At 41.2% G+C, this 17326-nt stretch overlaps 1 protein-coding gene across 9 annotated transcripts in view; it reads left to right on the top strand.

Annotated features, from left to right (window-relative positions):
- Window positions 1–17326, top strand: part of Elp4 (elongator acetyltransferase complex subunit 4) — a 195056-nt gene that overhangs the window by 78863 nt on the left and 98867 nt on the right. For 8 of the 9 annotated variants that reach the window (XM_063256727.1, XM_013146774.3, XM_063256726.1 and 5 more), the window contains 2 exons: window positions 4595–4679; window positions 9704–9892. In XM_063256727.1, coding sequence (XP_063112797.1) covers window positions 4595–4679; window positions 9704–9892 — 274 coding nt within the window. The remainder of the gene's footprint in view (window positions 1–4594; window positions 4680–9703; window positions 9893–17326) is intronic. The other variant, XM_063256731.1, reaches the window with a different exon arrangement.

Genomic DNA, 17326 nt, shown 5'->3' with positions numbered 1-17326 from the left:
CGCGTTGATTTTTATTAATAACGTCTCAACAGCTTAATCCTTATTTTGAGTTAATCCTGATTAGGAATAACAGCTTCTTTTTCTATTTCTGTTTTCCCCATGATTGTTTCATCAGGTAGTTAAATAATCTTTAAATAACCGAAATTCTGATTTTTAAAAGCCCAGCAACACGTTTTCAATGATGAAAGCATTCTTGAACATCCTGCTTTAAAGGCAGAATGGATAAGAGTTTCTCGATTTTTATGGGAAAAGTTTGAGGAGCAGGACCCTAAATTTAAAAATTCGCATCGGGTCCTGCCTTTAGCTGTGGCTATGGCACAGGTAGAGTCAGACCACAATCTTAGTGGACTACTATACCAGGAAGTGCTGGCACCCAATTTGCAGATTTGTGAGCACACACTGTTCCATATCCACGTTTTTTTTTTTTTTAGTCTTTTCGAGGTTGGGTTTCACTATGCAGTTCAGGCTGGCCCTGAACTCACTTTGTAGACTGGTATCCTCCAGCCTCAGCCTCCCAAGTGCTGGGTTTACAAGCGTGTACTACCACTCCCGACTGGGATGTTTTTATGGGTCACACGCCTGGCTGGGATGCTTTTGTGGGTCATGAGGAGAATTAAACTGCAACAGCGGTCGAGGGCAAACACTTCCTCCTCACAGCCCAGGAGGGACCCCGACGTCACACACAGTGCTTCTCCAGACTGCTGAGTGCATGCGTGGGACCCTGAACCCACAGCCTCTGCCCCGAACGTGGACCGCACTCAGGCTGGATGTGAGTGTGGCCAGCAGGGCAGGGGATGCTAAGGGGCAGGACCTTGGAGGTCCGTGTGTCCTGTGCAACCTGATGGACACCTGTGGACATGTCCGCTGACCCACTCATGAAGCGGCAGCAGTGGCTGTGCATACACATAGGGTTGTGGTAGCTGTCGTGTGTTGTGACTGTAATACAGGAGTTTTTTGAGTATTTACAATGTATCAGATTCTTTATCAACTAAAGTTACCCAGGGGCCTGTGTGTAAAGTTTTCCTGTGTTGATGAGTTATTTTAATTTCATACATATTATTTCTTGTTGGTCTTAGAGAGTGAACCCAGGACCTTTTATTACTTTTTATTTTAAGACAAGGTCTTGCTAAGATGCTGAATTACTCCAACTGGGATCAAATTTGTGTGTGCTCTTTCTGACTAAGCCTCCCGAAGTACTGAAATTACAGGCCTTCACCATGATGACCTGCTAACAGAATTTTAATTTTGTAGTGTATATTCTCAAAAGATTATCTCCTTTTTCCCAAGCTTTTTTCTTTTTTAAACTTAAGATAATTTAAGTGCTTGAACTTTTAAAGGTAAAAATGAGTTCTACTGATTATTTTTATATTGCTTATACAGTGATAACTTGAAACACACAAGTGTAAAATCTCAAAGTAGACCATTTTAGTATACAAGTTCTCAAAAATCATGAAAATCAGGAAAAATACAGTATGCATGATTAAAAACGTACTACCTTTGGGGCAGGTTTTAAGAAACACCTGTATCTGGCTAAGCTTTGTTAAATGTTGGACTCATTAATAAGGAAACCTGGGTCATATTTGTAACTGAGCTTCCTTGTTACTATCTACTCTTTGCTTTTTTTTTTTGGTGAAGGATATTGGGAATCAAACTCAGGATGTCAGGGCTGGGGATTTAGCTCAGCAGCGTAAGCACCTGCCTTGCAAGCAGGTGGTCGTGAGTTTGATTCCCCGGTACCAATTTAAAAAAAACAAAAAACAAAAAACCTCAGGACATCTACTTGCCAGGCAGGTACCGCGCCACTGAGCTGTATCTGTAACTCCTAGGCTAATTGACACCACATACACCCAGAAATACACATCCTCAGATTTAAAAACTGTCAATAACAAATTGAAAATTTTTATTTCAGCAAAATATACATTATATATTTTGTTTTTAAGAGGATCTTGCTGTGTAGTTCAGGATGGCCTTAAACTCACTGTGTAGCCCAACCTGCCTTCAAACTCATGGAGCTCCTCCTGCCTCAGCCTGCAGAGCACTGGGATTACAGCGGTGTGCCACCACACTTGGCTCATTATCATAAACATTAATGCAAGGGAATGCATGGAGGTCAGCAGTACTTAGTATTTTAGTACCAAAACATGTAAATGATTGTAGTCTTAAAATGATTCAATCCTCATGTTAGTGTTAACAATGGATACACCCAAATGAAAGGTATCCCATTTTGTCAGGGCTGTTATTTTCCTCCGGCTCTAAGCGGTTGCAGAAATGGATCTCATTACTTGCAGAGTGCTCAGCGTTGTTGGTGATGGGTTGTCTTATCTTGAGGTTAAAGAAACGCTCAAGGTATACTGGCTCTGGGTCTTTGTTTTGTTCTTGTACAAGAGAAGGCCCTGTTCTGCCCACAGAAGAGGCGTGGTGGAGAGAGAACACAGGGCAGGAGGAGGCGGTATTCTGAGAAGAGGTTAACACCCCAGATATAGAAAAGGCTGAACAACCTGACGGCACGGTAACAACTGGGGTAACACATGAGCAAAGGACCCCAACAGATACTTCTCAAAACAAGACATGCAACTGGACAACACATATGCGAAAGAATGCTGAGCGTCATTAATCATCTGGGGAACGTGAATTAAAATCACAATGAGATCATCTAACACCTGTCAGAATGGCTATTAGCACAAAGACAAAGGATAAGTATCAGAGAAAGAGGGACCCCGGTACATGTTGGTGGGAATTATGCACTGTTACAACGCTATGGAAAACAGTGTGGAGGGTCCTCAGACCTTCCAAACAGCTGCTGGATGCGGCAGTCCTGCTTTTGGGGGGATGACCGGCTTCCATAGTATTGCAGTGCCACTCTCAGTAACCAAGATACAGTCAACCCAAGCGTTCAGCAACAGACCAGAGAACAAAATGCCATGCGTGCAACTGAGCACTTTTTACCCTTCCAGAGGAAAGGAAGTCCTGTTACTGGTGGCAGCATAATACTGGAGGACATTTTGTTGTTGTCATCATCATCCTTGTCTTCATCCTCATCACCATCGTACTCGTCATCATCATCCCATATTACCATCGTTGTTATTTGAAATAACACTAATCTTAGCTGATGTATGATTTGTGTATTTGGAGATGCTGGGTGTGTACACCCCGTTTAACCTGTAGTAGCAGTTTTCACAGGGTGGGCTGGAATTCATTTCCTCATTGGGTGCTTGGGGCACATTTCAGTCCCTGTGAGAAGCTCAGTGACTGGGATCCAGATGGACTGTGCTGCGTTGGAACGGTACGCTGTGTTCTGAAAGCTGAATGTCTAGTTACAGATTTCTGGGAAGATGGAAATAGTCACACAGCTGCCTTTATAGAATATTTCTCATGGACGTGCTGCTTCACCTACGAAAGTGGGAGGATGTGTCCGCATAGCTGACTGCATTCACACTGAAAGTGGAGGCAGAACTAGATGAGAAAGAGCCACCACGGCCCTCATCACCTCATGCCGGGCTTGTTTTGTGCACACAGACACCTTGTCCCTTGTGCTCTTTCACGCGTACATGGTAGTCACTTTGGGGTGAGCTGTGGCTTAGCAGCGGTACAGAGTGCATGTGTGTTTCTGCTGGGCACCCACTGCTGCTCTAAGAGGTCGATTTCCTAACTTTTGGTGTCCTTTTTGTAGTTTACATGCTTCATATTCTGTGGCATTGTTTGTTAAAGTCTTGGTTCCTTCCTATATGACTGTTTCCTGAGAGCACCGCGAACAAATGCTCCTGTGCATTTCCTGCACAGCTTTTGCAACCCTTAGTCTGTTGGTGTCAATGAACAGCTGTGTTCCAGAACTATCCTGCTGTGACGGTTCACACTCAGCCATGGCACAAGGCCATCCAGTGTGCAGACTCTCCCTGCTGCTAGTGTAAACCAGGTTTTCTCTGCTCTGCTTAGTCTTTCTTTGAGATTTTCTAGCATTTGTGAAACATTTTTAAATTATAATGGTAATGCTTGTATTCATGTCAGCAATAATTTAGGGTGTCCTCATAAATTCACAATGTACTTTGTTGTATTTAACAGAAGTGGGTAAACAGTAACTTCATAGAGAATATATCCACTTGTCTTCATGTGTCTTAAAATATCAAGCTTGGAAACGACTATCATTTTAGCAGATTGTGCAAAGAAAATTAAAACTTTGATGAAAGATGAGCTCAGGAGATTAGAACAATGATTCAGGTGTACTTGGCATAGCAGTTCATTAACTATGTGTTAATTATGTATGATTACTCCTGGAAAGCTATAGTGGCTCCATCATTTAGGTTGCTTCATTAAATCATTAATTTTCGTGGAGGTAAGCAGGCCTGACATAATTAAGTCATCTCAGTCTCCACAGTTTATATTCCTGTGATGTCAAGAGCCCTACGCGAGGTAAGGCGTGTGGCTTACTCCCTTTCTGGATTGCTTCAGACGTTAGCATTACTTACACTAGTCCAACGCGTTTGCTTTCCGCGATCTGGTGACCCTGTGTCTTGCATTGTTGACGTCCTGTTGTAGGGCAGCTTGCTCCTCCTCCCTCGTAACCCATTCATGTGTCTCAACCACTTCTCACCAACAGCCACTTGACCCATGGCTACACGATGCTGCTTGAGTTTATCAAGAAGGTCATTTCTGAGGAAGGCGTTGATGGATCCAATCCCCAGGTATTGTGTTCCCTTAGAGCCTTTTCCAGCCACGCAGAGAATGCAGTTTTCGGATTGTCTAGGAGCAGACCCGGAAGTCCTAGCCAGTGTACAGCAGCGGCGAGCTGTTGTCAGGCGCCAGCCGGTGAACCAGCAGCTGGGGCCAGGCTCCCCCGCGGGTCTGTTCAGATTGGTGCTGGGCTCAGGGGGCGCCAGAAGATGCACACATGCAGTGTCAGCACTGTTTCTAAATGGCTGGCTGTGGCTTCTGGGATTAATAAATAGCCACATTTCAAAACTGACTTTCAAACTTGCAACACTGGAAAATTTCTATGTATAGCATTTTTCATGTTTCTGTCATTCAGGTTTTAGTTTCAAATTACATGTAGGAATTATTTTAAAATTTTATCTTGTTATATGTTTTGATTGTTTCACTAAATAAAAAGTACATTTTTATTTGCCATACCATATTAAAACATTTTGTAGCTTAACTCTTCTCTGTAGCTCTAATTCGAAATATTTTTTCCACTTCCCACCAATCAAGATGCTCTGGCTAGTTTAACTTAAAAAGAGGAAAACTATATTTTGAGATATCATGCCTTTTAAATTTATTCCCTAGTGATTTAATTGCATTTGCAACTGAGAGACCTGCACCCAACTTGCATTATTTTAGCACAAATGTTCCATAGCTCCGTTATTTTTACTGACAAGACAGGATCAAAAATCTTATTTTTTGTCAGTCTTAGCTACATTTGCTGTGAACTCACAGACTGACAAATATTCTTATAAACTTTACTGCTATACTTGAGTTTCTTCATTACAAAAGAAATAATTTTTCAATTTGTGTCAACTGACAGTCTCATAGGCTGTTGGAAATACTGGTATGCATTTGGTGGGGCACAGATATACTGCCGTGGCCTTAGGCTTTGCATAGGATTCTGTTTTGCTTACTGTGGCTGCACATTGGCCCTCGCTAAGATGCTAAGGTTGTGGGGACCCTGCCCTCCCTTCGCTGCCAGTGCTCGTCTGGAGAGTAAATTGGTCCCTGACAGGCACCTCTCTCCAGCACAGCGGTAACCATAGAAACAGGCATGTCATAACAGTTCCCGTAGCACAGTGTGCAGGCCACTGCTCATGCAGGATGGAGACCCATCTTCCAAGAGCAGGACATTTCTTAGAATTCAGAAATGCAGAGACAATAAATAGCAAAGGACTCATGCACACCCACACACACACACACACACACACACACCCCAGCAGATACACCTAGGAATCCTGAGTGAGTAAGCTAGCATCGGAACAGAGTTTGGTTGTCTTCATTGTTTAGCTGAATATGGAAAATAGCACCATTTTCAAGAAACAGTACTTTTTTTTCATGAAAATCGATAAGACAACAAGCGAGCTACCTTGATTGTCTGCCCTGTCGATGGTCATAAAGATTGAACAGGATTGAGGTAGACATTTCTGTGCTGAATATCAAGAGTGCCTGACTTTTTAAAATTAAAATAAACCAATAAGCTACTATAAAAGTACAGTCCCCATTTTGTTAAAATTAAATATAGTCAGTAAATATCCATATCATGAAATTATAGGTTTATATTGTATAGTTTGTATTGTTTGTTGAATTACTGAATCTATTCACCGGTCTCAGAAACTTTGAATGAATTTAAGAGACAGAAAAGGCGTTTATCAAATATTACTTTAGAAAGTATATTCCCAAATTAAAATTTTATATTTACACTGAAATAAATTCTACTTTTTAAAAGGAAAATTTTATCTATCACTGCAATTCCAAATGAACTGAGCTAATTGGAGACAATAAATAGCAATACACTCTAAGAAGCAGAATATTATATTCTACCTTATAATTAACTTCTGTGGGAAGTTACATAGTGTAGCTCATCTGTAAAGATGTCTGGGGTGTAACCGTTTCCAGAATGCCGGCACAACATCTCTTTTTTTAAGTTAGACTTTCAGATGTCTAAGAAATACAGTATAATAAAAATAAATTCAAACACTGACTTTACTTGCGGTACTAGATTAAATACATTAGATATTCACAAGATAGAAATGCATTTATTGTGCAGCTCTCAGCGAAAGTTTTTTTAGACCAAATCATGCCACATGGTTTGCTCCCCAATGGTTGGTATAGCAGAGAAATTCAGTGTCCCAAGCAGTGCAGGAGATTAGTGGCCTTGCTTTCCACTCAATATCATGTTCTTAAAAATCTTGGCTATGGGGACTGGGGATTTAGCTCAGCGGCATAAGTTCCTACCTTGCAAGCAGGCGGTTATGAGTTCGATCCCCGGTACCAATAAAAATGAAAAAGACAAAAAAAAAAAAAAAAAAAAAAAAATCTTGGCTATGTCTGTTGTGTTGAAGTATTAAATTCAGTTGTGTTGCAGTCTGCTGTGTCTTCCCTTGGGTGTCTTGTGCGTTTATTCTTGGCCCACATATTTTCATTCTTTCTGCTTGTGCAGGTCAGCACGCCAGACCTTCTGCCCCTCTTCTGGGCCCTTGTTCAGCAGCATTCTTGTCACACACTTTGCACAGGTGTCTTTTGCTGCGCAGCAGGTGACGGGGACCCTGGCTAAGGTTAGAGTGCCCTGATCTGTAGTTTCTGAAGAGCAGACAGGGACATCAGCTTCACATTTCATCCTGACATCTAGCTATTTTGCAGGGAGCTGGGAGGCTTGGCTTCCTTTCCCTGGTTGCTCTTGCTGTGGGGAATCAAATTGAAGCTGGTTAACAAGCGAGAACAAGCTCAGAAATGACAATTCATTTTGTCATTATTTTTGCCATTTTACCTAAAATTTGAAGTGTACGTAATGAAAGAAAGGAGCACCCTCACATACTTTGCAGCTGTCCGGCACAGATTTGCTAGGGACATGGTCGTACTTCCAGCATATACCTTGGTGTATCTCTGCTGCATTTCACTCGAGTGATGCAGAAATGAAAACCACACAGTGTTCATGGTGATCAGGACCCCAGCATGAACCTACTAGGTGGTTGTCCTCCCTGACCAAATCACTACCTGAGAGGGTGCTGGACCAGCACCCGTGGCTCTGCCTTATTTCCAGTTCTTGATGTCAGGACATTTTGTCTAATGTGCTTAGAAAATTCCTTTTTTGTTATCTCTTTTTTTGTAGTTTATCAAGGCCTCCAGGTCCCTTCATATATTAAAAGAATTGTGTGGAAGTAAAGGGCAGTGTTCTATTCTGTTCTTTTAACCTTATTGATGAGGAAACTGTGGCTTAAGAATTGGGTAGCTGACCTGTTCCACACATGTGGATGAAGTTAGCTGCAGATTGAAAATCTGTGAAACCATGTTCCTCTGATCTCAGCATAGCCCTTTCTTCTCCTGTCTTATTCTCTAATCAGTACAGCGAGCAGTTTGCAGAGCAGTTATATCTTATAGGTACATTGATTGCTTAAACCTAGAGCTGACTTAAAGCACATGGAGGGTATGCCTAGGGCCAGTGTGAATTCTGAGTCTCCCACATAAGTGCAGGAGTCTCGTACCCACTGATGCTGTTGTCCTGGAGTCAGCTACCCCTCTGGGTCCCAAGAGGAGCTTGTGTATGGTGCCCAGGGCCACACGCCTACCTACTTTGGCAGCCCACACTGTAGGGCCATGTTGCTCATCTCACCTAACCACTGTCCGCGGGGTTTCCTCTTCTAGCAGTTGAGTGTTTTATTCACTCTTCCTACTTCTATTTGTCAATAAATTCTGCTTAAAAAATACATTTGTATGATCAGGCAATCATACATTATGATGGGCTGTAACTAACTGCTGATAAATGTTATGAGTGCTATTCTACAACTGCAAGTGGTCTATTTTAGGGTCTTGTTTCATCAGAAATCACATTTAAAGTGACACGTACCCCAAGGATGGCTTTAAGAAGGAACATCTTCCCCACTAGAATTGTAGTGGTAATGATTTTCCATGTATTTGTATGTGCCAGTTTTTGATAACACCTCTTAATTTTGCCCAGAAATTTTGCTGGATTGCTAAGAAAAGCATTTACAAAACATTTATTCAGCTAGAACAACCCAAACAATAGAATGTATTTCAGACACATGTGTTGGCAAATACTTTCTGAGGTTTTTGGTGACTGTAAACTGTTTATTCCTAAGAAATATTGGTCACTGTTATTATGATCTTAATATTAGTAGCTCAAGTTCTAAATATTTGCCTGTTAAATTTTATGAAAAATGTTGAATTTAAAATATTATTATAAAAATAGCTTCAAAAGGAAAAACTAGAGGCAATGACAAAATGTAAAACAAAAAAGTTTTACATTGTTAAATATCTTTCAAACAGAGGAGCAAACACAGGTCAGAATAATTTAAAAGAGAAATATTGAGTAATTTATAGTGTATTGAAAAACAATTTAATTCTAAGACTGTGTCTATAAACATGTTAGCTTATATTTTAGCTATGGTTTCTTATATATTCTTTTAACTTTCTCAAAAATAATTCTTTTTTTTTTTTTTTTTTTTTTTTTTTTGTCTTTTTCGTTTTTATCGGTACCAGGGATCGAACTCACGACTGCCTGCTTGCAAGGCAGGCACTTATGCCACTGAGCTAAATCCCCAGCCCCTCAAACATAATTCTTAAATACTTACTATTAAAATTTAGAGACAACTTAAAATTTGAGGCATACTCTTCAAATTTTCCAAAGCTGAAACAAATTTAGCAATCGTATTAAGTAATCAATTAATTGAGAGACAAGGTCTCACAACGTTGCTGACCTATCCTCGAACTTGTGGATTCACTGATCCTGTGGCCTCAGTCTCCTGCGTAGCTGGAAACTATATGCAAGCTACCACGTCTGGCTTGGTCTGTTATTTTTTCGTGCTCTTGCAATCTAAAAGATTGCCTATATACTGCCTTATTACTGTCAGTACATAGTTTTTACATGTCTATTGACATTGTCTTGCTGATGTTACAAATAAAAGTAACAGGTAGCAGATAAACGAGATTGATTGTCTTACTGATTAACCAAACCTTACATGTTTACCTCCATCCCACTTCCTTGTAGAAGAAACAGAGAAATATCTTAAGAATAGGAATTCAGAGCCTTGGCTCACCATTATGGGGAGACAACTCTTGCTGTGCAGAGAGCGGTGACAGCGGTCACAGCCTCACCAAGTTCCTCTACGTTCTCCGTGGTCTCGTGCGAACCTCACTCTCGGCCTGTGTGGTCACAGTGCCAGCACACCTGATCCAGGTAAGACCTTGCAGTGACCATGTTCCCTAAGTGGCTGAAAAAATGGGGTGACATAGTCTTGCCAGTTCCTCGATTGCCACAAATGTTGTCTGTCTTTATGTGCATATTCACTATTTCAGTATTTTGCCCATTTTTAGCCATCCGATTATAAAACTTTGTGTATATTTTAGCTACAATTTGCAGTTATTTTCTTCTGGCTTATAACTTGCCTTTTCTTAATGGTATTTGTGGAGAGCCAAAGTGCTAAATCTTGATGAGCTTGAATTCATCGGTCTTCTTAATGGGTAATTCTCTCTTACCCCTTCAATCCCCCCAGTTTTTTACCTTGCCAAGGTTTTTTCTCCTGTTTTTTCAACATATTTTTCAGTCATATCCTGTACTAATGGATTCAGTATATTCCTATTTGAATTTTTTACTCAATTTAAATTCATGTTCTCAAATGACTTTTAGTTGGTTATCATTCTAATTATGGTTTCATGCTTTACATTCACTTATTCTCTTTTTATTATTGGTACTATTTATAAACTGTTTACTGTCTGCCTCAAATGCAATTTCATATACTTCAGTCTCTAATACTGTATGCTGCAGTCTTTGTGAAGGTAGGTCCAGAGTTTAAACCTTTCTTTAAATGGCTTCATGATAGTAACGTAGCATTAGGCACAGCTTCTTAGTACAGCACCTCGGCTTCTCTAGATTTTCAATACACATGAATTCAGTGAAAGTGGAATCTTGGAAAACCATTCCAGATACCTAATTATTGAAACTATTTACATGGTTTTAATATCTTGTTTCTGACATACCCTATCCTTGTTTTCAAATGAAAAGTTTATTAAAACATCATATTAATTATACATGGTATTATATATATTTTAAACTATGACTGAAAAGTTTGGTGTAAGTCATAATTGAAATTTGACTCCACGTCAGAAGTCATTTCTAGTAGTCACAAGAGCACAACTCATTTTTTTTTAAGAGCTTTTGATAAATCATTCCTGAGCCTAAACTTTTCTTATGGCCTTAATATTCTATGACTATTTCAGAGAACGCTTTTCCCTGTAATACTAGACATTGTACAGATACTGGTGTCCCCATTATAGCTGATGAAGCTGTTGTAAAGCTCATACTTTAATGATGGTCTGGTAAGCTTCCCGATTTTGCTAAGAGCCTGAACAGACCGTCGGGTTCCGGGAACACTGCTGTACACAGCACTGCCGCAGGCCGAGCCCTCCCCTGCAGTCCGTCTTTTCATCTTCGCCACAACCCTGTGAAGCAGGGAGGGTTCACCTCGAGGCTCAAGTGGCGAGGCCAGTATTTTCCTGACTCTAAACATTACAGTCGGTCTTGTAACTTCTGAAATAATCACAGCAGCTCTGCAAGAGTGCGTCAGGGACAGGGCAAACTGAAGCAAAGCGATTCAGCCGCGCCACCTGCCCAGTACACACTGCAAGCTATGCTCGAACTCAGATCTGTGGCCCTCTCAGACTTAGGTCCGTCCCCTCTGTCACACTGCATCCTATGCGTTTGGAATTGGTAACCACCTGTGATGGTACCAGCTTGCCGCTAGCAAATTGTTCCTGGCTAACTTTGCTGCATTATTTGGTATTTTCAAAGAGAAACTCTTATGATATCTGAAAAATTAAGACATCCGAAAGCTTAAGTAGCAAGTTCCATTTCAGAGAAGAGAGGAAATATATGAATGTTTCCCTTTGCATAGTTGCAAAGTAGAAAAAATATGAAACGGATGTGTATATGTAAAAATTTACTCCAAAGTCATCTGTGTAAGAAAAAAATGAAAACAAAGGAGAGAAAAAGAGAGAGAAGAACACTTCTAAAAGCCACTTTGTTGGTGCTTGTTTCTGTTACTTGGAGAAGTTGCAGCCCGGCCACAGAGGTTGGGACAGTGATTCTGCCTGCTCTGTTCAGGGACAGCTGTGAGGCTGCCAGGTGATGGGGATGAGCTCGTCCATCCCTGGAGGTGACTCCTGCACGAGGAGGTGAGCTGAGTGGACAGGAAGCCACAGCTTAGCTTTTGTACTGTCCAAATGCCTCTCAGTCATTGTGCGACTGGAAGAAATGTAGATTGCATTTGTGTCACTTACCATAGAGGCTCCTTTAAAATGGAAATAACAAAATATGTCAGACTTGGTGATGAGTTCAGAGTGACACACTGTGGCCAAGAATTAAGACATGTTTGTCAAACTAGAAAGTGTCTTTTAAAAAGACAGTCTTCTACTATTTCACATTTTTTGATTCTTTTCCCCAAATACTTTGGCAAAACTAACAGGTAATAGTCTCCTGGCCCATAATTCTCTTATTCGTTAAGCATGACATCTGACCGTGTGTTTGTTTTTACATCAAAACATTTAGGAGAAAACGTAAAACTTAACAGTTTTATCAAACCAGTCATAATATAAGTGGGAGATAAAACTTAATAACTTTTAAGGTCTGGCAAAGAAAATAGGCTCGGGAAAGAGAGTAAGTGATAACCAATGTGCTTGGGAATCTGGTCATAGATCTATGAATACAGCAAGCTAGGGAACTGTGGATTCATTTAACTAAAGCACACACACAAGCTGTGGGCCAGGTGCTGTCCTAAACTCATCCCAAGTATTAACCTGGCCCATGTACCAATCCCGGATGTCCGGTGCTCTCTCACCTGTCCCCAAAGCCACACGCATACAGTCTAATGAGTGGGAAGCTCAGACCCTAGCGCCCCACTTGTTCCTGCTCTTTTACCCACCACGCTGTACTGCGTGCTCAACAAAACCACTGATGTAGGCTCAGCATAGAGACAGCGATTAGGTGCAGAGTGAGACCCAGAGACAGAGGTACCTGCACTTCTGGAGGTGGAGAGACTCCACGGGTCATTTGTCTGACCATTCTGACCCTCCCCTTCTTTCTCTGTCAGGATGGGGCCAAAATACCAGCTCAGAGGTTAGCAATAACATGGGCACCTCACTACTGAGGACTTAAACAGACCTCCAGAACCGAGAATTTGAAGTATGTCACTGAGCGCTTGTTACAGAAGCAGATTTAATATAAATCCTACATGTACAGTGGTGCCTCGGTTCACAAACTCAGTTCTCTCCACGATTCTGAACTAGAAGAAAACCAAATTAAATTTCACCACAAAGTCAACATTGAACCTAACCATTGAGTCTGATTTGGTTCCTGTCTAATTCTGTTTGCATAGGAATCATGGGAAGAATCCAGTCCATGAACCAAGGTACCACCGTGTATAGTATAAGGATGTACAGAGTGGGTTTACAGTGGCTGCCCACAGGATCAGGCACGGAAGAGTGCAAGGGTGCACTCCAGAGCCCAGGGATGCAGTGGAGGCCCAGAGCGTGCCTTAGAGCCATGTGAGTCCGTATCTGGAGACTGAAGGGTCCATTGGCAGCCAGGAGATGACGGCCACCACACAGGTGGAGACCGGAGCTCCTTCAGAGAGGCAGAAGCCAGCCTTCCTGCTGCCTCTCCCTTCTGTTCCATTCAGGGACAGCCCACTCACACACGGGTGGGGGTGGGGTCCCTCGGCCACATCCAAAACAGCTGTGGTCTCCTTTAGGTGGGCTTTCTTTCGCAGAGCAGAACAGCTGTCACAGATGGATCAGTCTGCAAAAACTGAGATTTCAAGTCCGCCAAAGGAGGAGACGGCTGAGGGCTCTGGCTCGGTGGGAGAGCATCCATGTGCTCAGCATGCTCATGGCCCTGGATTTGATCCCCAGCTCAGAAAAGTGAAAATGAGCAGAGGGGACTCTCCAGCATCCTGGCTGTTCCATGAGGAACATTAGCAGGGTCTTCTGGTTGGGTGGTCAAGAGAGACAGCAGGCGTAGGTGAAGTGAGATCTCCATTCAGATCTCTGTAGCATCATCATCTGGGGTAAAACTCTCAGCTTCAGACACCGTTTCTTTCCTGCCAAGACCCAGGCCATCTCTGGAGAGTGCAGGTTTAAATGGTGACCGAATGACAGAGTCAGTTAGTTCATACCTGGCTGAACAAACAGCAGGCACTGTGCTGCAGGGTGGGGCCTGACAAAGTCCCTGTCTGATGGCGCTCTTTCAACTGCAGAAAAGCCCTGTCTGTGGGTACCTAACCGGAGCCCAGGGCTGGCACTGGTGTAGTGTGACACCTTGGAACCATGTCATAGAAGTAAGCATCTGTAGATAGGGAACACTAGTTTAAAAGCCTGTAAGACATCTTCATCTCTTGGAGGGTAAGCCAGCCAATCACTGCTCTCCTTTTGGTTATTAGCATTCTGTCAGACGAGTACAGTAATGATTAGTTGCCCTGTATTGTACTTTTGGCATGCTTCCCATGTTTAATCTCATTGTAGGGAAGGAACACATAGTTAAGGAAATTGCAAAGAGAGAGAAGAGTTAAAATAGGGAAAATAAGGATGTAGATTCAAAACTGATTTTAACTTACAGTAAGACTTTTGCAAGTAGGGTGAAATAGAATGAGTTTTAGATTTGCATTAGAAATATTTTGTGTTCAGCCTTATGACTTTAAACTTGAATTTTACTTACTCTGCATTAAAGATTATTTCCACAACAACCCAGGAAAAATGACAAGCATACTCTGAAGCAGATGTATGAAAACAAGTTCTGAATAACTTAAAGACAACACTAACATTACTTGCCAAATGTATGTTGAAACACACAGTCTTAAGCAGTTCAGCCTGTGAAGAAACAGCAGCGGTGCTCACAGAGCCTCCCTGGAGAAGGCGGGTTCAGCGCCTGCCCAGAGACTGTGCAGAGCGAGCGGCATGTGGACGTGGTGTGTGAAGCCCAGGCTTTGTTCCACCCGCGCCGCTGAGGAAAGCGTCATTAGGGAAGAGAACCCGGACTGACGGCGGCGCCCCTGATCTGTCCCCCTCCTCTGTTCCCAGATCCCTGCTGGGCGCCGCTCCCTGGCCAAGAAGCCTGTGAACGGCCCCACGCTCAGGCTTAATTGGTGAGGACAGGGAGATGAGCGGACAGTGGAGCATGTGGCCTCTCAGACGCGGCAGACAGGCCTTCAGTTACAATCACGCAGCTGCTGCATTCTCACCGCTCAGCTGCGCAGCTCTGCTGCCCGGGAGGGAGGCGCGGATGGCGGGGAGAGGGTCGCTGCGGCTTGGGAGCCCCAGCCTGCTGCAGCGCTCCCTGCGGGCTTCAGCTGAAGGGCCAGGCAGACCGCCGCGGTTCTGCTTCAGCTTCGCTGTGCCCTCTGCTGCTTTTTTCTGTTTATTATTAGAAACAAAAATATTTTTCTTCCCTTGGAAACTTTTAAATGAGATTTTTGTTTTGCAAAGTGCTTACTTTATATAGTTACAATATGATACTTCAGTTTCCGCATCTAGCAAGATAAACTTTTGCCTCAGTCTGGTGTGTAATTGGGAACTGGCTTCCTTCTAGTGAAATTCATCACCTGCTTTCAAACTATGTAAGCGTGTTGTGCCTTTTAACTTGATTTTCTTTCTCAGTAACAATTGTGTGCTTGAGAATGGTGACCAATAACATTTGTTCTTCGAGAAAATTAAAGCTTAATTTTGTGACATTATGATTTTGCTAGCAAAGTGAAAGGAAAATAAATTCCCTCTGGCTTATGCCTTTCTTAACACACTCTGTGACAGGTTGTTTTTCATTTGTATTTTTATTAATTAAAATCATTTTTGCCTAAAATCATTAAGAAATAAATATTGAAGCACTTGGAGTTATAATTAAAATAAGAAAGGCTATGTATCTGTACATTCTCAGGGCATTTCTTTTAAAAGAAAATTGACGTATGATTGCTAATTTTATTCAAGCTGTCATAATTTATACTTTTAAGGAATTTTTGAATATAAACCTAGTAAGTTTCTCTTTAAATACAGTAATGCAGGAAGGAAGATTTATTTGCTATTCTTGATTTGAAAAATAAATATTTTCATTTTTCAAAGTTCAAAATATTTCCACCACTTAATATATTTGCTTGGAGAACCCTAGCTGGTAAGCTAAACTTGACTCCATTCAGATTTGAGATTTGAAAATAGATAACAGCACATTCTGATGTGTCCTCATTGGAATTTGGCTAGTTATTAGCCCAGTACAGTTTTTAGTCTGTCACTACTGTTTCACAGCACAGCCTGTAAATTCTCTTCAGCTGTCTCGTTGAAGAAAACTATTACCAGCATTGTTAGCTGTCCAGGGGTGGCAAACCTATTGCACACATGCCATAGCAGGCTGTTTGTTATCACTGAAAGCTCTAGAAGGTTTACTATCCCGCATTACACCAAAGATAATTTATTTTCTGCTAAAAAGCAAGAAGAAAGGCCCTTTTTACAGTGTGTGCCTCTCAAAAATTGAATGAGGTACAAGTTGTGATTTTAATTGATAGCTTTTCAAATCTATATTCATACACTAGAGCTTGAAACCTATTGAAGCGAATGATACAGTGTGTTTCCAGGTAGAGAAATTCAGAGCAAACCTTTTCACATTCACAAACTTTGTGCTTGTGATATTTTATTAGCTAACCTCTAAGTCAAGTAGTATTGGCCTTAATTTAACCACTAACATGGGATTGTGGAATGTGAGCTGTCGTGGTCTTATGAGTTTCTCCCAGTGTGAAATGTTTTCTTAGACCAGAACTAAGCATAATTGCTTGGTGAGCAGACAACAATAGATTTTTGTGAGTTTAGGACTATAAAATCTGAGCAAAAATTTTTCTGTAGTAGTTGATATAAGCATCATTACAGGAATGCATAGCCCCACCTTCAACTTACATTTTAATCTACTTTAGGTTTTCAAGTGTACTTTATTAAAGAAAGTACTCAAGGGCTAAAATTACAGATTTGACCTCTTAATCATAGCTATCAGTCATTAAAGGATAAAGCCATATATTCTGCATCTTTTCATGAATTCCTTCCTTAAGATAGTCTCATCAGAGAATCTGCCTTGAATAGCTCTTACATTTTTACTACTATAACATGGACCCTAGGAAAGAGGCATAATTAAAAATTAAAAAGGCGGTTTAAAAAAATCATATTAAATCCATTTTAAGACTTATCAAATTCCAATAACTTTACCTATGTCTAGTGAGTTGTAAACAGAGTCTATTTTTCTTTAAAATAGAAAGTAGAATTGTATTTCATCTGTCTTTATTATAGGCTTGGACATTATAAATTCTTACAGGTCCAAATTCTTTTCTTATGTTTCAGACTACACATACTAGCATCTGCTTAATTTTTAAAAACAAATTGTAGCTTATGTACATTATGCATATACTATAAATTTGATTTATTCATCAAGCATAATTGAAACTTAAAAAATAAACTCCAAATTATCTGTAAATTTCTGTCTACATAGAGCATCTACAGCAGTATATTTTGTCTTGGGGTAAGTATGCATATTAAATAAAGGAAGGGTAGACTTTAAAAAAAGAAAGTACCATTTAGGAACATTGTGTCACAC

Source organism: Cavia porcellus, unplaced genomic scaffold, assembly GCF_034190915.1.
Source record: "Cavia porcellus strain 051 isolate PalLab524CR breed Dunkin Hartley unplaced genomic scaffold, mCavPor4.1 scaffold_9, whole genome shotgun sequence".
In the NCBI taxonomy this organism is placed as follows: Eukaryota; Metazoa; Chordata; class Mammalia; order Rodentia; family Caviidae; genus Cavia; species Cavia porcellus.
This window is presented reverse-complemented; position numbering and strand designations above follow the sequence as displayed.